General features: G+C 35.4%; 1 protein-coding gene across 8 annotated transcripts in view; it reads left to right on the top strand.

Moving 5' to 3' along the window:
* The first annotated feature begins 1,378 nt into the window (after positions 1-1,378).
* The window catches only part of LOC129810337 (fasciclin-3), a 33,668-nt gene continuing 10,960 nt past the window's right edge, over positions 1,379-24,086 (top strand). For 2 of the 8 annotated variants that reach the window (XM_055860737.1, XM_055860739.1), the window contains exons 1-3: positions 1,986-2,965; positions 3,222-3,336; positions 21,393-22,046. In XM_055860737.1, coding sequence (XP_055716712.1) covers positions 3,285-3,336; positions 21,393-22,046 — 706 coding nt within the window. In that variant the 5' untranslated portion in view covers positions 1,986-2,965; positions 3,222-3,284. Of the gene's footprint in view, positions 1,453-1,538; positions 2,966-3,221; positions 3,337-21,392; positions 22,047-24,086 lie in introns of those variants that run through there. The other 6 variants (XM_055860741.1, XM_055860740.1, XM_055860744.1 and 3 more) reach the window with 5 other exon arrangements.

The raw sequence follows: 24,086 nt of genomic DNA, 5'->3' as shown, positions 1-24,086 counted from the left end.
TGGGCGAAAAAAATTGCACAACGCTTTTTCAAGCAATCCCAAGAAAGGATCGACTAATGAAAGGAGGTCCCTTGAAGGTTACAAGCTTCTATCTCAAACCGTTTGGCCTCTAGGTGTGATAACGGCCGGCCGGACGGACAGACAGTGTGACGTAAAAAAAACTCGAAATTTCAGATTTGCAATATTCTACCAAAATATGACTTTAGCGGGTAAGGCGTCTTAAATAACTCAAAATCAAGGAATTATATACGACTCTTTCTCTCTCTGTAGAATTCGAGCAGTAATAATAGAAGAAAAATTATTGTGAATAAATTTTGAATTTAAGTATGAAAAATTGATTATTTTAATCTTTTTCACATAGTCATCTGTCCATAGGGATTTGGTAAACTTCAGAGTGCTCTCACACTGAAAAAAGGTTTTCAATATTTCAGAAGAATTCAAGATAGAACATAATATTTGTTCATTCACACTGGACACCGGCTTTTTCAATACCAATTGTTTTTCTGTTTAAAGGTAACTTATACCATTTTTCAGGTAAACTGCTATTGACCATGTAATTTTATTTTCCTTGTTTTAAATATATATTTCTAAAGAGAAGGCATAAAATTATATATAATTTCTTATCGGAATATTGTTCGTGCTTACCCAGTTTTTCTTCTACTCAAAGCAAATAAAAGAAGAATTTTCAAGAATTACTCTTCCAAAAATTCAAAGGACATGCCGAAAGGATACCAGGCAAGAAGTAAATATTGACTTATAGAAGAAAAGAGGAATTGCTAAGTTTAGAAGCAATAAACCCAAAATGTAATTAGAAAATGATCCCAATCTTAGACAGTCTTTCGGAATTCTAAACTCGTGTTTTTTACACGTAACTTGAACTTTGACAATTATAATTTGTTTTGAGAGTTTAAAAATGATTTGGTAAAATTGCTAGTGTCATTGAGGATAAAAATCTTGGAATATGACAAAAGTTACTTCACAATCCTCTCTAAAGATCACCTCGTGATCAGCACCAGCAAAATTGCGCATTCATAGAGAAGGTAATCTTCATGTTAAAGTTGGAAATCTCGCATAGGTGAATTATTCAAAATACTGTCGTGGCAGAAAATATTCCCAATCTCTTAGTATAGTTTTATATACCTAATGTGAGAAATTCAGCCTTGATCTCTTATATACTGAAATTTGAGAGACTCTTCTATAGTAAACGTGAGCACAAAGCGTCTCACCAAAGAAACCCATTGAGATTTGCCATGCAGCATAAAATTGACGAACCCTTTCGCTTGCAATATCTCCCACTCTTAGGTGCTACATATATATGTATATACATAAAAATGATCTAGTCGACGAGAGTTACTCAATTTAGAGCAAACAACACTGACAATATTCCCTGGAGAGATGAGGCGATCTACACTGTGATCTTCTGCATCATCTTTCACTTTCTCGCCCACCAAAGTGTGTTGCGTCTTCAATTAAGATAATTAACTTTACTGTGAGGAGTCTCCTGCTTTAACTGACTTTTACGTGTGTTGTACTTTCAGAATTTTACGTACAATTTCTCCAGAGAAGCAAAAAGAAGTTTCAAGGGATCATTTTATGGCAGTTTCTCACTAACCCGCTATTCTCACTTTATTTTTGCACACGAAAAAAAAGTCCCTTCTTCTTCTCTTATACTGAAAATCTTCATCCAGGTACAACGTGATTGCCCCCAAAAACTCACACAATCACACCACAGGTGGGCGCGGTAATAATCGTAAGAAATATACCAGAGTCGGAATTGATGTTTCTGTGCATATACATTTTAACAAACTCCAAGAAGTGGACTTGTAAAAAAGACAAGAAATCAGTCTTATAGCATAAGCTTACCTGAGTTTCTCAAGCACACCATGAAACTTCGTGGTTGAAGAGAGACAGAACCGTCAGCCCAAGCTCCATGGCATATTGAGAGTCAATAAGAGGGAGTGAGATTGCAGGCAGTTTGGAAGCGAAAGGCGCCCAAAACATTCGAGCTCTGGGAGTTGTCGCTGTGTGAACTACTCGACAGTTTCATTCCATTTGAGTTGTCGACTCGAAACGGCTGTGCGATTATTCCTCCCCTGGAAATATACAATCTTATTTAAATAGTAATTTTATTGAAAAAAATATTTTCACAATATTTTGTGTATTTCTTAGCAAACAACAAAAAAAATTAAAAACAGTGAAATTCGGTCAAGTGGAAAGGTGTCTTCTACTAAGTGCTTAAAAAGAACTTTGGGCGTTCTTTGCCATTCTCTTCTTACAAACATTTTCTTTTCGGCTTCCCTTGTGGACACCTCGAGGAAACGGCCAACACATCAAAGTTCGTGGCGAGGCAGAAAAAGCCCCCCAGCACGCCAAGAGTGAGAGAGTCACGCCAAATGGACAAAGGAATAGTGTTTGTGTATTTTTGCACTCTGAAAGTTTGAATGTGAAAAAAAAAGAACTGAACAGAGAGCGCAAAAGAGTTGTTCATTTTAAATAGCACTTTTTTAACGGTACTACCACCGCACCAAAGAGAAGTCGCAAGTGATGCCGTCATTGTGCTCAAACCACACCGTTTTAGTATCAATTTGTGGCCTTTAAGACGAATTTACTGGAAAGATTCTATAACTTATCTGTGTATTTTGTGTGTCTATTAGTGCGGCATCTCCACTTCTTTAAACTATCTACAAAAGCAACAAACTTCTGGAATTTTACCACCTTCCTCACACATCTCCAAAGTGCACACCTTTTAGGCACAATTTTTGCAAGAATGTGAATGAAGGCGGAAAATTGTGAGGCATTTGAAAATAGAAAAAATTTTCCATTCCAATTCTTCTTCAGTGCGACAAAAGAGAAAGAGAATTTTTGTTGGTGAAAATTCAAAAAAAGAAATACACTCTGTGGCACATTGTGATTTTTATTAACGTGAATAAATTAGCGTGTCAGTGTGTCTCAAGTGTAGGAAGAGGTGAGAGAAGCAAAAATAATCATTATACCGTGATTTCATGTTCTTGTGAACTTTTATGTGATTCACTCATACATTCGTCATCCATAAAAGGCTCCTTAACTTATATACCAACTCCCCTCCCCCCCAAAAGCCAACATTTTCATCATCATCCACCTCATTTTGTTGAAATCGCCACTTTCCCCCGCTTGTGTATGTTACAATTTAACCACCAAAAAAAAAAAAAAATAGTTTAAAAAAAAACCATTTAATTTCACAGTGAAACTATTAATCCGAAAGTGAATTTCGTGTACGGAAAACCTTCAACGCAATCGTGGAAAAAATGGATACAAAAGTGTTTGCTAAATTCCTGATAAACATTATCATGATAACAGGTGAGTCTTTCTCAAATACTATTTCAGTTACCTGCACAAACATTTTTAATTTGCCCTGAAACCCCAGGTCCAATACACAAAAAAAAAGATAAGAGAACGTTTCGTGCGATAGTTGACAACTGATAATAAAATGCCAATATACAGGGTAACTCAGTGCAAGTGTCCCGGCTTTTATAAAAAATTAAGCTTAAGTGTGATAATTAAATAGGGGAAGTTTTCAAGGCTTCGCACATTCTCTGGCTTCAAACACTTTATATTTTTTCCATATTCCTTCAATGAATCTGATCTGTCAATATATTTTAATAGTTAGTCTTAAGTCACATGGTTCCTGACAAAATTAGGTTAGATACATTAAAGCAGAGGCCTGCAAGAACCGTTGAAACCGAATAAACGTCAAATAAAACGTGTACGTCAATGGTCAAAACGCTACCAGAACAAATTTATTATGACGGTTTCAACGGTTCTTGCACACCTCTGCATTAAAGGAATATGCGAAAAATATGAATTGTTCGAAGTCAGAGTAGATGAAAGTGCCCATGCTATAGACGGTCCCAAGCTTTATAATGACTAAATTTTTCCTATGTTCCTGAATAAATGCGCCTTCGCGATATATTTTAAAAACAAGACAATTTCCCCTAGTTTTTAAAATATGGATGCGATGAGTCACATTAATTAAAAAACATAGGAAAAATTTAGTCATTGTAAAGCTTGGGACCGTGTAAAGCATGGGCACTTTCCCCTATGCTAAGCTTGAAAGACTTCCCCTACTGAAGACTACTGCAAGAAGTAAAAACCCTTAGCTGAGAAAATACACGTAGCATATTCGCTGATGCAAAATATTCGTACAAAGTAAGTCCTATTGAGGATATTTTAACGGATTATCAGAAATATTTCCCTTCACTATAATTATTTTTATTTCACGAAAAAACTCCGCAAATAGATTTCAGTGAAATAAATTTAAATATTAGCCACGCCCTATTCAGGGATAGTGCCCTATTCAATTTGATTTCTTCTCATTTTGAATATTTATCTGGTCGACTATTTAATAATCCATAAGAAAAAGAATTTCACAATTTCAATGTTGAAAGAAATTTAAAAAGAGAAATACTACCTCTTGCAAAATAAGCCACGCCCCTTTTAAAATTTACAAATTAAATATCTTATCCAAAGCACATAAGCTAGAATTTTTTGGTAATTTTACATTCCAGTAAAATAGATAGTAAAATTAAAAATAAAACAAATAATAATACTCTATTATTAATAGGGACGAAGGAACACCTGTTTGGCAAGGAACACTTACTGACAATTTCAGCAATTTCCTATACTGATAGATGTTCAAATTTCATATTCCAAATGGTACAAATTACGATGCCAATAGCTTCAGATATGATTTTTTAAAGTGCCAATAGGTGTTCCTCCGTCCTTATAGCCCTTTTATTAAATATATGTAATTACTCTTTCAAATGTTAGACAAATCCAGAATTCAGTATTATCATGCCCGACTTCACTAATTTATATTATTATCCTCCCTTGATCCTTAATCTTAATGTGCCATCCAAATAGACTAAATGGAAGTTTAAGCACAATTTTTATAATTCAAGTACAGTAGACTCTCGCTCAACCGGCTCTTTTTCAATATGGGACTAAAAATGTTGTTGACAATTTTCACGTTTGTTTTTGAAGCAAATTTGCTCAAATTCGCTGTTGTTCATTTTATTTTATCATGATTCTTTATAATTGAGCGTTTTTTGTGGAATTTATAATGACTTTGATGCTTAAATCTATCGATAATTTGGATGACTTTTTGCCCCATACGCCCGATTGAGAGAGAGTCTACTGTATTTATAGTGGGCGTGGTCTATAGTTTCATTGCTCGGATTGATATTAGTGTTTCATTTTCAGCGGATATAATAGTATCTTCCAATTGGAATAAGATTAAATTCTTGGAAATCTCCATTCGATTAGGACACAAGGCCTGAATGATAAGTGATTGAGATCTAGTTATGGGCAGGGCTTGTACTTAATTCAAAAAACTATTACCTTGCACAAAAAAAATAAAATTCACGGTTAAAAAGACACAATTTATGTTCAGCAGAGCACAGTATCTGTCCTCAAACAAATATAAATTTTGTTACACTTCATAATTTGATAAGGGACGCCCTGTGTTGACCTAATCTCGTTGAACAATTTTACTGCGTTCTTTTTTTCACAAAATTCTACACAATAATAGATGAAGATTTTTGGGCACACCGAAAGAGTGCTAATTGAATAGAAAACGCAAGAAATCTTTTTTTCTCCCAAAAAAAATTGCTTAAGTGGTTATACAAGCGAAAAATCATTGACGCCAAGCCGGAGCAAAAACGCACCAACGCCCATCATCAAAATTGCTACTAAACACAGATAATGCAAGAAAAAATTAAGTCAAAAAAATATTCCTGTATCCGTCCCAAACGGTTGAGTAAGATCACGCAAAGAGGGTCTTATATAGTGAGGGAGGGTGCTGCCTTAGATCCCCTGAAAGACCACAAAAGCCTTTCTTGGGCATATTTGCCATGGAACATTTGTAGTGAATGTTGGGGGATTGAGAAATATAAATTCCCGCGCGAGTTCCAAGTCCGGCCTTAAACTCTTTTCTCGTGAACAACTTCTTCATCTCCTTTGAGTGTGTTGTGTACCAACGCGAGCAAGCACACACAACACTACAAAAAGCATATTTTACAAAATGGACAATAGAAAACTGGTCGAACCTGTTTTGGCTTTCACCTGAGAGTTGAACTGGAAGTATTAAAAAGACGCCTTTTTAAATACTATTCCACCACAATATTGCCACGAATGAGCATCATGATCGAAGAGACTCCTCCATCTCCTTCCAATACACACATTCATCTTTCACGTCTTTTCCGCTCTTCTCCGGCTTGAGGTTCTTGTCACAAGCCACAAAAAAAAAACCGAAACACACGGCATAGGTAAGGTGTTTGGCACTTTACCTTTGTGTTGTATATACCTCTCTTGAACTCACGCTCCTTTTTCTCAATATCTTCTCTTTTATTGCCACTTTTTCTTGGGATAGAACAAGCATGATGTGTATTGAGTTGCTTCAAACATTAGAAATTACCTTAAACTATCACCTGGATTTCCAAGAGAGCCCATGAAAACACAATCACTTCGAAAATGAGGGTTTTTAGACGTCTCCCAGGAAATTTATGACCACTCCTATGTTTCAGTTCAAATTGCCACATGAAATGCATACTAAATGGAAGCCTTTTTCCACGTTAATAATCTTCTTTTACAGTCACGAGCGTGAAGGTAAAGAATATTTTGGCGCCAAATGCATTAGCCGACCATAAGTCTCCAAACAGATTTTCATTGCAATCTCTCCATAAACAATCAATTTCATACATAACCCCAACCCCCTACTATAGCGAGAGTCAGCACTTTTTGCCACTTTTAGCCTTTGTAACCTTCAAAATTTAGAAATTCTTATAGGGTGGAATCACCACTTCTCGCCAGCAGTGCCCCACTTTTCGGCACTTGTATTTAAATCGCAATTTTTCCATGATTTGCGAAATAAATTAGCCGTAAATTTATTTGTATCTCTATTGCTGTTACTTATAGAGTCGAAAAACACTAATTTTTCGTTTTGAATTTAAATATTGAGCATCGAATATAATATATCCAATATTCCAATTCTAATATTTTATCAAACAAAATTTACGATTTTGAATAAATAATTTGTCTATTGAACATTTAATTACATTCGGCGAATACATACAATTTATATTTAATTAGATAATGTTTCATTTTATATTATTTTCATGTAAAAATGATCTATGGCGGAAAGTGGTAATATTCTAAAATTGATTCACCATCTGTCGCCATTCCTTTTCAATAGGCGACGCTAACTTCAGTTCATAGATTCTCAGTTGTCAAATCTGCTTTGTTTACTTTCTGCAATAGTTTAATAATTCAATTTCTCAAATAAAAGTGAAGAAAAGGCATTTAATTTGAGCAATAATAAGATGATCATGCGGAAAAACGAATGCTGAATGTATTCTTTGCATATTGCCCAAAATAATCGAGTTTGAACCTTTCCAAATGGGTGACTAGAAGTGGTTACAGAACTGGCGAAAAGTGGTAAAAGGTGGCGATGAAGTAGTTATTTTTGCGTTGTAAATAGAAATGAGTTTTTTAGGTACTACCGCGTTGAATTGTAGGACTATTGTTTTGACGAATCTAGAGCCAATATAAATATAAGTAACTTTGTGTCAAATTTGAGTTATCTGATAATGAAAGGTCAAAAGTTATAATACAGTTAATTTCACTTCTTCCTAAAAGAGGCGATAAGTGGTTAGTCCACCCTAGTATCACACAAAATGGATGCATAAGTTTGTATACGACGCAAAGCAAAACTTCGATAAATATTTTTCTTAAACATATAGCTTAATTAATTAGTTATATATGATCTTAATTATATTGTCTTTTAATGGTCTAAACTTAACGATTCATTTTAGAAAAAAACGCTTGGTTTTTCTTTATGAATATTCGTAAAATGATTTTTGACAGCTTTCACAAAGTTAAAATTTTGGTACTCAAACTATTTTGCAGGGTTCGGTACAAATAGTGATCGAAAGATTTATTAAGTGGGAAATAACACCTTCAATGTTATGCCCTAAACACATTTACGACTTAAGGTGAGAGATGGCTTAACGTAAATATAATCAAAACATTGATCAGATTACATTTTCATCAGTTTCTGACTAATCCATCTGTCAACTTAAGCCGAAAAACGGCTTAGTTCGTGAGAAACCGATGGGGATTTAGTCTAATCATTATTTTGATTATAATTACGTTAAGTCGTCTCTCGACTTAAGTCGTAAGTGTGTCTAGGGAGAGCATTAAAAATCATCCAGAACGAACTTGATCTTTTGAAACCGAATATTAAACTCTGGCAATACTTATAAGGATGCAAAATACTATAACTTTTCTAGTGGATTCAAAAATATAACAAAAATGATGGGGCTAAACTACGTTATTCATTTTAGTGTAATCTATAAACCATCTGATATGTAGAAAAAAATTGTTCAGAGATGTTCTTAACCCTTTTAAATTTTACCCATTCGTATCAATTCGCAAAAACAACCCTACAGAGGAAAAAATACATTTCCTTGCTCTTTACTGACTTCGCGGAAAATTATGCAAAGTTTGACATCGCGTCGATTTTGATAATATTTTTGTTTACTCTTCTTCCTGATTTGAATTCTAGATGATAAATTCTTTTCTTCAGCAGTTACACTGTAGAAATAAATGGAATTTAAAAGAATTTGATGTAAAGAATTAAAATTCTGAGACCATTAAGACGTATGTTTGATAGCTTTGATAGCGTATTCCTTCACTCACTTAATAGATTTTTTTTTCTTTTTACAATAATGAAGATTGCAATTTGCAAGAAGCAAATTCCAAAATATGAAGATTTTAGCACCAGTATTCCTAGTGCATCATTGTCTGAATGGTTTAAAGTGATCTTAATTGCATTACAATATTACTTCATCAAATACCACACGTTTTTAGAGTGTTTAGATCTGGGGGGGGGGGGGGGGGAATTCTGTAACGCTCTGGCAATGCTATATGACAAATTGGGTTCAAATCATAGGAGAGCTTTTTCGAAAATGCGATTCTGTAGCCGTGACATTGCAATTTCAGCTCACGTGGCATTGTCAGAAGTCAGATATTTGAGATTTCTGGCAATTCAATTTACACTGAATTTTATTGAACAAATCAACCAAGACGTACTGTGTTTTCATAAAATCAACAAGTAGGAGGGATTTCATTAAAAAAGTTAATGAATTGCATTTTCGAACTCATATGATATGACAAAAAAAGCTTGATTGGCATTGTCACATTTCGAACTCACGCGTGACAATGCCATGAAAATTACAGAATTCTCCTACAGATCACAAAACTCATTTCGTTATTACATTATTTTAGTCAGGGCCAAGAGAGCTTAATGTGGCGATAAGAGCTCACTCCCCCTACTTAAATTGTTGCTTCTTTTTTAAACACTCTTGAGAAACTAACGAAATTATCGCCCTATAAAATTGAGTGGAAACATTTAAGATTAAAATCCATCAATCTCAAGTGTTGACTCTCATGTGCTCATTTTACTTCCACTCATTTAAGCCCTACTCCGGAATCAAATAAACACTAAAAAGACTGCAAAAATTGTCAAGTCTTTCTCTGCTCAACTTGATGTTATACCATGGATAAAAAATTGGTCAAAAACCTACATTTTGCTCATGAAAAAGAAATTTTAGGAAAAAAATAATCCCGAGAGAAAGACCAATAAAATCAATTGTGTGGTTTTGCGGTGACAATTTCATGTCAAACCAGACGCGAAAAGAAAAGAACGGGAGATCTATTGAATATGGAAATGGAAAAAAGCCAGAAGTTTCTCACTTGAGTGAATATTTCAATTGAGGAGACACACATATTCTGTTTTCTATCGTCCATAATCCCATTATTCAGCCGGTCTGTCCCTCTTTCTGCATTTTTCCTCGTCGTATTATGATATCTCTGTACATATATAGAAGTCGACAAAACACATGAATACATTAATCGCTCTCTTGCATAATAATCACAATCTCCTTAATGATGGCCTCAAGAGAGGAGGAAGATTGGCGGGAAAAAAAGAACTCGATCAGCAACTTCTCTTTTAATCATCCAACTATTTCACTCTCAACTGCAATTTATGCCTAGTCTAGTTGCATTTTTATCTCTCCCTTCATGGTAAAGAGTAAAAACAAAAAAAGAGTGCTCACTGGCACGAATTGCAGACGCATTTTACTTGACATACAACAGATAATTACCAACTTTAAATTCCACGTTCAAGCCACAGAAATAGACCAAAGAGTCATTAGGAAAAATTCTACCTCTACATAGAGACAGAATAACTCTAAAGAGGATTAACACACCTGAAAATGCGCTAAAGCAAAAGATAACGCATGACTGACGGCTGTTGATAAATTGCAATTGAAAATTTCTGACTGTGAGACATTCTCAGTACTAAGAAGAGACACTGAGCAAAAAAAAGAATCCAATATCAAGATAAAAGAAAATTACATAGGGGAAAGTGGGGTACTCTTGAAATGTGGCAGCTTTGAAATTGAGCTTTTTTCTCCTATTGATCTAACATTACAGACGCTAAATTACATCATTCAAAGCTCAATTCCATTTAAAAATAGGAGAAAAAACCCAATTTCAAAGCTGCCCCAATTCAAAGGTGCCCCACTTCACCCTAGTCAAGCATATTGTTTCCTTATATTAAGAACTGTTCTTCTTGAGTATCAGGAATATAATGATCTTGTTACTACATATTCAAAATTTTGATCTCTTTTACACAATAATTCATCGAGTTTTTTTTCTATGAAGCGTGAACTCGTGAAGAAACGTACGATATAAGAAAAGTTGTAACTTGAAATAGGAAATCGTTTGACTACTTTAAGCACTAAATCAAAACCAAAAGATTATTTGCCAAGGGTGAAAGGAACACCTACTGTTGCTTTAAGAACTCGTATCAGGACCTATTGATACCCTACTCTGTACTATTTGGAATACGAAATTTGAACAGTTATCCTTATCGAAAAACGTAAATTAATGAAAAAACGCCATATTACTTACATTTTATTAGATACATTAAATAAATTTCAACATTTTGAAAAAAGTGTCAATAGGGGTTCCCTGTCGAAGAGGTGTTCATTCGACCCTATGTGAAATTTATAAATTCCACTCCGCTCTTATTACTCGGATAATCGCAAGTTAAAATAACAGAAAAATGACGTATAAATATTTTGAATTGTCGGGAGTTTGACAGCTGTCATCTGGATCAGAACTCAAGACCTCTAAAGAGGTTTTGCACACAACTGTCATTTTGAAGTTACACTTTTTTTGTATTTCCATTGTACGGAGGTCAGATTGTTCTATGATTTATGATTAAAATGAATTCAATTGAATTGAACTGTCAATATTTAGGAAATATTAATAATAGCCGTCAGTATTAGTACCGAATATGACTTTAAGAATGAAAGTGCAATAAGGATATAGATCCTGTTGTTCTTTTGAACCATGATTTTTACAGTATAAAAGATTTGTCACTGAGAAAAAGTTTTTGTAGAACTGAGGAATGACATCTTTTTGACAAACTTTTAACAAGATCAGTTGGTCAGGTTACAAGCCGTTTCTTTTAGAGTAGGGGTAGCTTCTAGCTTCTCGCGGGCAGTCTGGAGTCCACCCCAGTCATTTTATAAGCAAGACTGATTACCTATAATTTTTTTAGGACTCATCAGTTAAACTGTTTTGCCCCTTATACCTAAAAAATATACCCCCTAATACCAAAATAAATTGATCTTGAAATACTATAATATTTTCTAAGATCAAGTATTTTTTCTGTATAGTAGAAAGCACTCAAAATCTTTCAGGAGTACTCCTTATTTATCTTGTTTGTAAAAAGCTTACGCTGGGAACAATTACATGCTTAAATGCAGTAAAATTTACATTTTTATTGCTCAATCACTTAAAGGTTTGCTACGTTCTGAGTATTCCCAAATATCCCGCAGTCACAATATCTTAATGGTTTCTAGAGTATCCACTCTTGGACATTGCTATTTTGCAAATAAATTGGAATTGCAACAAAGAGTAATTTGAGAGCAACAGGAAGAAAAAAAAACACTTAGAGTGGAAAATATTCAAATTTCAATCCGCACAAAAGTCAACTTATTTTGGCGGAACAAGACCGTTAACAATGGCCAAAACAAGAGAATTTTGCACTGTTTTTTCCCCCTTTCTCACTCTTTAATTCAATACGTTACTCTTTTTCACGTTATTTTGGGTAAGTGGCAGGAATGAATGTTAATGATGGACATTTATCTCGATTTTTGTGACCTTTTTCGAGTTCATATTGAACAATTTTTTAGCACGTAAATTCCCGCCTTACACTTCAAAGCGTCCAAAGAGGAGAAAAAAGTGATCGTGAGATGATCACTATATTGACATTTTCTTGTCTATTTGATATTTCTGGTTTTTGCCGCATAATATCATACATAATAGAGGCATATACAATTTTATTTGTGTTTGTGCTACAAAAAAAAATAAGTCGACCACACCCAATTGTCTCCTAATGTTCTACCTGTATATGTCAAGTTGCTTTTAATAAAAAAGGGGAATATAATATCGCGATCCCCCTTTATTTTGGGAGAGAAAATATAATTATATGTACGTAATGTAATATAGCTCTCAAATAACCAAAAACAGGAGGAAAATACCTATGAATAAATATCAACCTTTTCATCGTACAATGCATCCATGAAGCATTTTTATTCATCATGAAGAGGTATTGCTGGATGAGTCTCCTCCAGAGCTTGTTTTTTACCGTCCAAATTGACATTTAAGAGTTGCAGAGGAAAAAGGACAGATAATCCTAACCGGCTTATGTAGGTGAGATTCTTAACGTGAGCTAACTCGGAGTGCATGCAAATTCGATTTAGAGCTGAAATTGTGAGTCGCCATTCAGTTATCTTGAATCAAATTCGTGAAATTATACAAATTTTGTATTTAAACCAAAATATCAAGGATTTGGATGAACTGACAGAAAAGTGATATATGGGTGAAACGTAGACCAGAATGTTCTCTATAATTTTCCCATAGAACATGATCTCATCGATTACTCAGAAGCCAAGATAAGCGAGGTTTTTTGTTTCTTAACTTGTTTTTTCATCCAGAGTGCCCCAAGTAGTCATTTGTTGAACTTCAACTATATCAAAGAATTGTTGTTTTTTGTGGGACTTTCCATTTAAAACCATATTTTAAGTGTCTTTGTGGAGTAGAGGCAGTCAAATTGGCATCTGAGTGATTTCAAAGCGTTATTATGGGAAAAATCAATTTTTTCACACTTAAACGGCAAAATCGGAGTGATAGCGTAGTCTGAGCGGAAAATGATGTATGGACGAAATGTAGAGACAAATGTCCTCTACAATTATGTCGAAGTAATCATCAAAATCGGTTCAGCGACAGTCGAGATAATTGAGGTTATGTGATATTGAAATTGGTTTTTCGACTGTGGCGCCCCTGGTGTTGGTCCCACGAAGTTCAAATATTCTAGAAAGTTGTAGCATATGGTGAGATCTTTCGTTTAAGCCCTCATTCATCAAAATCGGTCACATAGAACCGGAGATATGATTTTTTGAATATTGTGAACTTTGACCCCTCATATCTCCGGTTCTATTGAAACCACAGCGCACATACGCACCATTTTGGAAACGTCCTAGACTGGACTACAACATACTAAAATTTCATTAACTTGCACAATGCCGTTTTTGAGAAAAGTGACTTTGAATTTCGATGAATTTTGACGCTATCACAGCGCCACCTGTGGTGACTTTTTGAACTTCCATCTGAAAGTGCTCATTGAGACGAAACCAAAAAGGTAAAATTTATGTCGCTATGTTAATTAGAACCGGAGATAGAGGCCGGTCAATGTTCGAACTTTGACCCCTTATAGCTCGGGTCAGGGGTTATGGATCGACTTAAGGTTTTTTTTGTTTGATAGGTATAATCAACGGCTACAACATACTAAAATTTCAGCCCGATTGCATAAGGAATTTTTGAGTTATTTAACTTATAAGATTTAAAAAATTTCTTTTTAATAATAGCGCCCCTAGCGGTGGTTTTATGAACTTGCGATGTTAGAAGGGAAAGTGGCATTTCACGAGTGATTTCCAAAAAGCCCTCATTTTTTAAATTCTGACAATTAGAACCGGAGTTATGGCCATTTTAAGAAATTTTTTTTCGACCCTTATAGCTCGGGTCAGGGGGGTCGGGGGACCTTAAGTTTGGTATTGATGGAAAGCTCTAAGGCCCAGCTATAACATACTAAAATTTGAGCCCGCTCGATGCCATAGGGGCGGAGCTATTGAGAAAACAAAAAAAGGGGGGTCTTCAAAATGGCGGAAGGAGGGGTGGGGGGTGGGGGGTTAATGCACCATGTTGCAATTTTCATACGATATTTAACCTTTGCCGAAAACCGCAAGTCGATATCTTTTTTAGTTTAGGAGCTATTAAGCTCCAAAGAGCGGCCGGACGGCCGGCCGGACGGCCGGCCGGCCGGCCGGCCGGGAACGTAACTTAGCCCCCCATATATTCGTGATCAGGAAGTGGCGAAACACATTTTGGCCAAGTTTGAGCGCGATCGGACGACATGAAATTTTGTTAGGATTATAGTAGGTGAGATTGTTAAGAATCTCACCTAAGTCACTCTTGTGAATGAAAAATACACGATAGAAAATCCCCTCGACCTCTTTAAAAAAATGCTTTTGGCATTATTATGTGAGCGCGCGCGTCTCTCTTGCTCTCACTCGATGGATTTTTATTCCATTCAATTCTTGTCGCTTTATATTGTTCTCACGACATTACAAAATACACAACACATTTAAAATCTCTCTCTCCATCTCTCATTGTACAAAATTGGAGAATTGTGGTGAAAAAGAAGAAAAAAAAACGGCTCAAATTGCACCAAACACAATGTCTCAATACTTCATGCTAATGAGTTTCAATGATTTCCCGCTGTTAGGCTACCTGTAAAACAAAAAAGATCTTTTTGGAGACTTTTAATCGTTAAGGTCTCCAAAGCCGAGCTGTGCCTCAATAATATAGGATTCAGACAGGAGATTTAGTCTAGTTCTCGAATGTCCGGAATGTCCGAAAATCCTAAATCACAAGCAATTTAATGGTCCTAAATAACAAGCAATAACAAAGTGACCGTTGTATCTATCGCTTTACCAAGTATAGCTTCAGCCTCAAATTACACAAACTAAGGCAGTCACATACAAGGTCTATGACCGCCTCCTCAGTCTCATTACATCCTTTGCACATTGGATCACATTAGATGTTGATATTTCGTCGGTTGCGGCTACCTCTGTCGTATCTGCATTTGTTTTGTGTCTGCATTCGGAGCAACTACAATACAGACGTCCCCTCTTGCATGAAATGCTGACACAAAAGAAATGCAGACACGACAGAGGTAGCCACATCCGACGATTTCTCAAACACTGGTCGGTTAAAGTATCGGTAGCTCGCCGGGGTCTCTCGTGGCTGCAACCCACAACGTAATCCGTTTGTTTTTTTCCCAATATTAGACATAAACAGTCTGGATACACGACATTTAATTGACGCGGCCCAGTCCGTTTAACGGGCCTTTAACATATTTTCTCTTATTATAGACTTCCTCATTTGTGAGGAGTCCTAATACTAGTTCAGATCTAATGAAAGCAATCCTAGCTCCAACAACAGCGAGGCGATCTACTTCCTCATCGCCTATTCTACCGTGTACCAGGTACCCACTAAAGTCCAACGCCAGCCTCATATCTGTGAGGTCGATTCTAACAATTCCTGGCATTCAGAAACAAGAGCAGACCGTGTGTTACAACCAGATATGGAAAAAATCGCCGCCTTGCTATCCAAAAATATACTAAATACTCTGGCAGCAACCTCGGCCTGATACACATTTGTGTATCCAAGAGGTCAAGAGGCTCTAAACCACTGAGCTGAAACACAGGAGAGTGGTAACCGGCTCCCGAAGAACCTTCTATACGAGAGACATCTGTGAATAGTGCAACCGCTCCGTCCAGGTCCCCCTTCGCGTTTGCTCCATTCACAAGCAATTTTAAGGTTTATCAAAATCTGATGGATCATTTGTACTTAATATTTGTACTTAAATCAAAATTTTTCAAGTCTAGCCGGATGAGAAATTAGAGAAGTTAGGCCGTGTAGTTAAAATGGATTTCAACAAACTTAATTTCCTAGACAAACTTATGGCTTAATCCTAGGGACGGCTTTAGTGGGACACTGATAGGAACGTAATCCAAGCATTATTTTTATTATAATTACGCATTGTCGTCTCTCGGCTTAAGCCGTAAGTGTGTCCAGCACATAACGAGTTAAGCTGCCTCTTAAATTATTCAAAACGTAGTGGTCACCATGAGAAGCTCTTTTTAGTTAGAGTGGTGGACACCAATTTCTTGGCGCCTCAGTATTATTCACCACATTTCCACGACCTTTTCTTAACATTTTAACCAGGTTTACAGTAGACTCTCACTCAATCGGCTCTTTTTCAATCGGGCGAAAAATTTTGTTGATAATTTTCACATTTAATTGTTAAGCTAATTCGCTCAAATTCGCTGTAGTTCTTCCTATTTTATCGTTATTCTTTATAATTGAGCGCTTTTTGTGGAATTTACAAAGGCTTTGGCGCCCAAATCAATCGATAAACTGGATGACATTTTGCCCCATATTCCCGATTGAGAGAGAGTCTACTGTAATTACTTTAAGCCGCCTCTTTAAGTCATAAGTCTGTCCAGCACGGCGTAGGCGGCTTAACCGACTTAACCATGAAAGATTTTTGAGAGAATTTTGAATTAGGATTAAATATTTGGCAAATGGCCCACTACTTGATAAGAAAAAAACATATATATCCCTTGGTTTTTTTTTTTGAATATCGAAACATTTGCCAGATGAGCTAAACCTTCAATCTAAAACCCGTATAAACCTAAAGTCTAATGACTCCATAATAGCACAGCTCGCTTTAAAATGCAACTGTATAAAATTCTCGTTATTGAATTTCTCTCAATTTCTACAATTTTTTTTATTTTGTTTTAATTGACAAGGAAGGGTATCCGATTCAAGAAACATGACAATGAGATGCAGAAAGTCTCATGCTCGAGAAAAATGTCACATATACGAGATATCTTCCGGTGATACTATGAATTTTAATCATCAAAGAAATGAAATACAATTGGATTTGTCTGGCTCTCACTCTTTTTTCACCCTTTTTCTTGTCTCCTCCTCTTCTCGCAAGATTGATATTTCTCGCGAGTTTGAGATCCAAATGAAGAAATAATTTTTGCCACTTCCGTATGACGAAATTAATCGCCTCAAAAAAAAACTTTCGCTAAAAACAAATAATCTTCTCTTTTGCCATTGAAGTGACTTCTTGTGAATCATTTTTGTGACCCGAAAAAGCCCAAAAGCAGACCACTTCACATCAATGAAGATCTTTTAATTACGTAAAATTGCTAAAGAGTTTTACAGTGTTGTTTTTTTCTTCATTCCCATTGCATTAATTACTCCATATTCCTACACTTAAAAAAAAACACCCCATGCTCAATAATTTATGCACTTTTTTCTCTCTATCTCACTCACTCTGTTCTAAACCTCTTAATTGAGGTAATTCCATAATATACTTTTTCATCCCCAACAAAGTTGAAGTGTCTCAATGTTTTTTTTTTGGACGAGCTTTTAAATTTCCCAAACACGAAATGTATATTAATTATGTTGGGAAATGAAAATCTACCAAGTACATTTTCATGTTTCCGTGCCATTTTCACCCTCTCTGGAAAATTTTCTGCGTGCATAGCAAAAATTTCATATATAAGGGTTATTTTTGCTGTATTTAACACCCTAACATTATCTAAATAGACACACCACCCACCTCTATTGAAATTCACACTAAGGAACAACAAACATTAATGGTCTCACCACTAAATAATCATCAAAATTTACAATGTAACACAAACTTGTATCTACACCTTGAAATATGCTCACAGGAGAGTTCATTAAACTTCATCTGCCCTCGACATAAATTCTATCTTTACCATTCACTACTTATACATGTTGAAGTTGGACATACTTTATGTAGCAAAAAGGAAAACACATGCATTATCACACAATTTGAAAAACAATATCCATTGATTAAAGCGACATAAAGGTAGAATTTTCTTCAGAAATTGCAATCCAACTTGCAATTTGTGTTGCAAGAAATCTTTAACAATTTCCATTTGGTTTAACTTGCACTCTATGAAGAAGTTCAACAGTTTTACTGGTCAATTCACATGGAACGTCTAAAAGGGTTGACAAGGTTGACAACATACATTTATACATAGTTTGAAGAATCACTTTTTTGCGTGAATAACAAAATTATTCACGTGAAGAAAATCGATCATAATAATAAGCTAAAGAAAAAATACTCATTTTGTATTAAATATTCGCTGATTAATTTTTAAAAGATTTACCTAGGAAAGCAAGGAAATTATCATGTTAATCTCAAAAAGAGACGCGTTTTTTTTAATGTTTTCTTTTCCTCGAAATTGAAATAGTTCCGCTGAAAAAGAAATCATTTCACAATACCATGTTTCTTTCAACACCACGAACATTCATTATTTGGCTTTTCTTTTCTCAATGTGACACGTGTGAAGTGACAAATATTCTCTTACTTATTTTCTTGAATAACATGCAAGAAAACCCAGAATTATGCAGAATTTTCTTTGATGTGAATTTAATGAAGACTCATGAAGCCATATTATGAAAAAGAATTATTCGTGTGACTTTTGAGATATAGTGGAATAACTTTTTGACACTATATTTTCTCCCTTCTACTATATTAACAATAGTAATCCTCCGTTGAAGCCAAAACTCATTTCACAAATGCATTATAATTTTACCCCTCTGGGTTCATGCCCTAAAAATATTATTTTATCTCTTTTATTTTCATATAAATTATGAGATGGTATTAATTCATACAAGCTTTCCACTCACCCTTCGAGTTTCATAGAAAAAAATTGTGAAATATTGTTCAATTTTTCACAGAATGTCAATTCAGAGACCTCATTATTTATTTATATTTCAGAAGTATCAATACAATAATATTAATGCTGCAATAATATTCCATATTCTAGAGATTATTCTTTTTATACAAAAATGCAACATCTTTAAAACTAGGAAACTTTGATGACGAGAGATTCAAACCTGGATCATCACAGAACTCACTCTCTACCCTTTAACCAAGCCCGTTTTAAAAAAATCATCTACTGATAAGGGGTTGCAAACGGCAAAGCGTCCAAGACTGTGAATTGCTCAAACTCGTGACTTATGCCCTAGACACACTTACGACTTAAGCCAAGAAACGACTTAGTGGAAAATGATATAAATGAAGTCTAACCATTATTTCGAATATAATTACGCTAAGCCGTCTCTCGACTAATCCTCAGGTCTGTCAAAGCCTTTAGATGTCATACTTCAAAAGTACTTTCGCATCATTTACGGTTTACCGGTTCTCAACCGATTTGAGCCGATTTATAAATCATTCACAAGATCCACCAAAATAGTTTTAAAAATAATAGTAGGGGAAAGTACTCTCCCTTTGAACGTTTATGCTTTCGAATAATGTGAACTTTCTTTTACTTTTCCTAAGAGACTTACACATTTTTATCAAATATTAGTTGGCTTATCATAAATCGTTGATAATTCCGTGATAATTTAGTGTAAATTTCTTACGAAAACCAAAAGAAAGTCACGTTATTCGAAGGCATGAACGTTCGAAGGGAGAGCACTTTCCCCTACTGATTTTTAGACAAAAAATACTCATTGGTTTATAACTAGTTCATTACCGTATCACAACCAATTTGAACTGATTTATAAATCATTCAAAACATTGCCTACAATACTTGAGCATTAATTTAATTGGAATTAGCTCAAATTTGTTAGGAATTCCAAGACCTTTTCAACGAGCCCAAATATGATACCATTCGGTTCAGAAATTCGCTCTCTAGAGCCTTTTAAACCTTTGACCTTGAAAAAACCCTTATTAGGAATGATTCAACGGTATTTTCTTATAAGAACGAAATGGTCCCAGTGTCAACTTATGAGTGGGTTTCCCCTAAGAGCCCAAGTATCTATCTGTAACCGTTTAGGCCAAGGATGAGCAAGAACCATTTGAAACCGAATAGACGCCAAAGAAGTTTATCCAGATAGCGTTTTGTCCATTAACGTACAATTTTCAATTAATGTTTGTTCGGTTTCAAACGGTTCTTGCTCACCTCTGATTTAGGCAAGCGCCTGGCAAGTTAGCCTTTTTATATGGAGCTATTTGAAGCCAATTCCTAAATTGATCTCGGAGGCAGCTCACAGTGCTCCAAGGAAAAAAATTATTTGAAGAAAAATTTAGTATATTTATCCCTCCATACAGAAAGGTATCTTATAATATGGAAAAACTTCTCACTTTTTAAATTTTAGCATAACGATCATGAGTGCAGAAAAATCCCCATACGAATTTGTATGTGAAAGTAAGAAATTGGCTTCAACTTTGAAGCCCACTCGCCGGGGACTAGGATTTAGGCTCTAAGCGTGGTAACGGTCGGACGTACGGGCAAAACAGCGTGACGTTAAAAAAAACTCGAAACTTCAGATTTCTTAAAATCGAAAATTAACTCAAAACCGAATTATAATATATTCGGCACTCCCTGTGAAGTTTATATATTCTGTGAAGTTCGAGCAGTAAAAATATGCTCTGTCTCTGCTGAAGCTGAATTCCTCGAAATAAATATTTTTAGCAATATTTATTGAACACAAAAAATGTTGTAAAGTTTGTAAATGAGATTCTGACACAAATTTGCCAATATAGCCCAAAATATGCACCAACTTCCTCGTGAAATCCACCATCGTAGCAATAACTTAACATTGAAGCAAAATTGCAACATCATCAGTATACACTAAATTGGCCTAACACAATCACTTTCTCAATGCATCGAACGTACCTGAAATACTGACTTGCATTTGGCATAATTTATGGAAGAAGAGAGCAGAAAAATTGAATATTTATACCCAAAATATTATTTCTCTAAAATTATGTTAGCGGGTTTCCAATCACTTTGAAACTTAAACCAATCTCTATAGTGACTTCTATCGCCCCAAAGTAATAACAATATACCCTGAAGACGCAACAGATTGATAGTGAAGCGTATTGAATGTGATTTGATCCCATCCATGCAAGCACTCCACCGGGTGTTTACACTTGAGTGGGTGTCGTGTCGAAATTGTCCCATTGTCGACAGACATAGTAGAAAATGCAATATGAAGGGAAACCCTTGAGCGGAAGATGAAACGTACTGATGCACCTGTTCAGTGGCCCTAATAACATTTTTTTTCTATTCTCTCTCTCTTTCTCCGTCTCTTTTTAGGTTCTCTGACGCTTGGACAACAAGTGGACGTGACACCACAGCAAGTAATTGCACGCGTGGGTGAACCTGCATCAATTCTGTGTCGTGCCGGACGACAAATTCAGTACTGTCGTATTGAGATCGTTGGCGAGAGGGTGCTCAACTTGGCCCCAAATTGGAAACAACCACCTGGCTTCACCTACAATGGTGAGGGCCTCCAAGCGGGTCAGTGTGGCGTGACGATTGAACGAGTTAAACCATCAAATCACGGACCCGTGAGATGCTTCTTAGGCGTTGAAGGAGACGAAATTAGAGGCACAGCTGATCTCGTAGTTGCACTCGAACCGCAACGTCCACAATTGGAAATTCTGTCCCAAGGACGCAATGGTGCCTTCGAAGTAGACACAGAATTCCAAGCTAAATGCATTTCACATGATGGACGACCACCGGCCAATATTACATGGTATCTTGACGATGAGCCCCTATTTGATGGGCTAACTATGCCTGAGGTTGTGGAAACACACGACCGAAACAATGCTACCTTGTACACCGTTGTTCAAGGAATTCAACGCTTCATTCGCGTCGATGATGATCGACGCAATCTCATCTGCCGTGCCAATCACTTTTCCTACCCACAAGGTTACCTTGATTCTAGGATACAGCTTCTAGTAAGATGTAAGTAATATTTTCTGACCTATATATAACTTACACCCCCCACCTATAGTAACAGGTTTTGATGTTCTATCCCAAAAGATAAAACTAACAAATGATATCTGGATTATGGGGTAACTACTAGAATTAACTAAAACTGTTTTCTTATGAAATAAAGGTCTCTACACATTGAGAGCCAATTTTTGTCAAAAATTGCATTTTTGACAGAATTTTGACGTTTCCACCTACAGCACTGCATAAAATTTCCTTCAAAAAAGCAATTTTTGACAAAAATAGCTCCTAATGTGTAGAGGCTATTACACTAGAAGCAATTTTCATCAAAAAGTGCATTTTTAAATAAACATTGGCGTTTCTGCCCACAATGATAGGGATAGGGAAAACTTTCTCTAAAAAATAATTTTTTCATTTTGAAAAATTGCACGTAGTGTGTAGAAGCCTTTAGAGAAACCGGTATACAAAGACAGCGGTATTCGCAACCAATAGAAATAAAAATCTATATATAGATTTTTGACATAATTTTGCTTGTTCAATTTTGAGAAAATTACATCAAGCAGTTCTTTGTCTATCTGTCAGTCTGTTAACAGACCAAGAAGTCAAACTATAATAGCTATCAACTTAAGGCCTCAAGAGGACTATCACTTAAACTGATATAAAATACTTATCACGGTCTTCATTTTTAACGTACTTCACAAAAAAACGAAAATAATGTTTTCGAGGATTTGAAAACATGTCCAACAATTGACATGTTTTATGACCTCTATGATTATGAGAAATTTTCATCACAATGCATGCACCATTGCATGCATTGTGATTTACGAGTAAATTCAAATGATTTACAATTTACATCAAAACGCTCCATTTTGATGAAAATTTCTTTCAATGTGTATAGAAGTATAGGTCTAGGCCTAGGTGTAGAACGTTCACACGAATTTTGGAAATAAACAAATAGGGTCGAAAGAACACTTATTCAGTTGAGAACGCATGACGTTTTTCTTTAATATACCATTTCCAATAAAGAAAAGTTTTCAAATTTCGTATCCCAAATATTTCACTGAAAGAGTGCCTATAGGTCATTGTCATTGTTCAAGTTCTTAAAATGCCAAAATAGGCTTTCTTTCGACTCTAAACTTAATTTATTCGTTCTAAAAATTTATTTTTTAAAGCTAAAACCTAAACCGTTTTGCAGAGCATATTTTTGACGAATTCTTCAAAAGTGATGCCGCTTCGACAAAGGTTTTAGAATTGCAGAAATTGTATTAATATGTCATAGTTAATTACGAACGGAGAATAAAATGCATTGCAAAAGAAATAATATTTAATATTTTCAAGAAATTTCTACTTGAGTTCAAATCGCTTGTAATCTAATAAAAATATATCATATACGAAATGGAGATAAGACTTCAGAAAAATAAAATTGATAAGCTCAAAGGGACTTAAAAATATTGATAGAAGACTTTCGGTCCGGTGTAATGTAACAAGAAATGGACGGAAACATAGAACTTCTCTTGATTTTCACAATTTTATTCTCCACGACGCGACGTTTCGAGGATCTAATATCGTGTCTAACGTACAGTAGACTCTCACTCAATCGGCTCTTTTTCAATCGGGCGACAAATTTTGTTGATAATTTTCACGTTTAATTATGAAGCTCAATCGCTCAAATTCGCTGTAGTTCTTCCTATTTTATTGTGATTCTTTATAATTGAGCGCTTTTTGTGGAATTTACAAAGGTTTTGATGCTCAATTCTATCGCTAAACCGGATGACATTTCGCCCCATATTCCCGATTGAGAGAGAGTCTACTGTATGTTCTGCGACAGTCAACCGAATGGTAAACATTCAGGCAAAAGTTGTGATCCAAGTCCAAGTGCGGTGTATGTGATTTTACCTGACTTATTCGATACCTGATGAAGAGGACATCCATCCTCGAAACGTCCGTCGTAGAGAATAAAATTGTGAAAATTAAGAAAGGTTTAATGTTTCCGTCCATTTCCTGTTATGTTACTGAATTAATCAATGAGAAACAAATATTCCTCTCTATTTT

This window comes from Phlebotomus papatasi, chromosome 1 (genome assembly GCF_024763615.1).
Source record: "Phlebotomus papatasi isolate M1 chromosome 1, Ppap_2.1, whole genome shotgun sequence".
NCBI classification, from domain to species: Eukaryota; Metazoa; Arthropoda; class Insecta; order Diptera; family Psychodidae; genus Phlebotomus; species Phlebotomus papatasi.
This window is presented reverse-complemented; position numbering and strand designations above follow the sequence as displayed.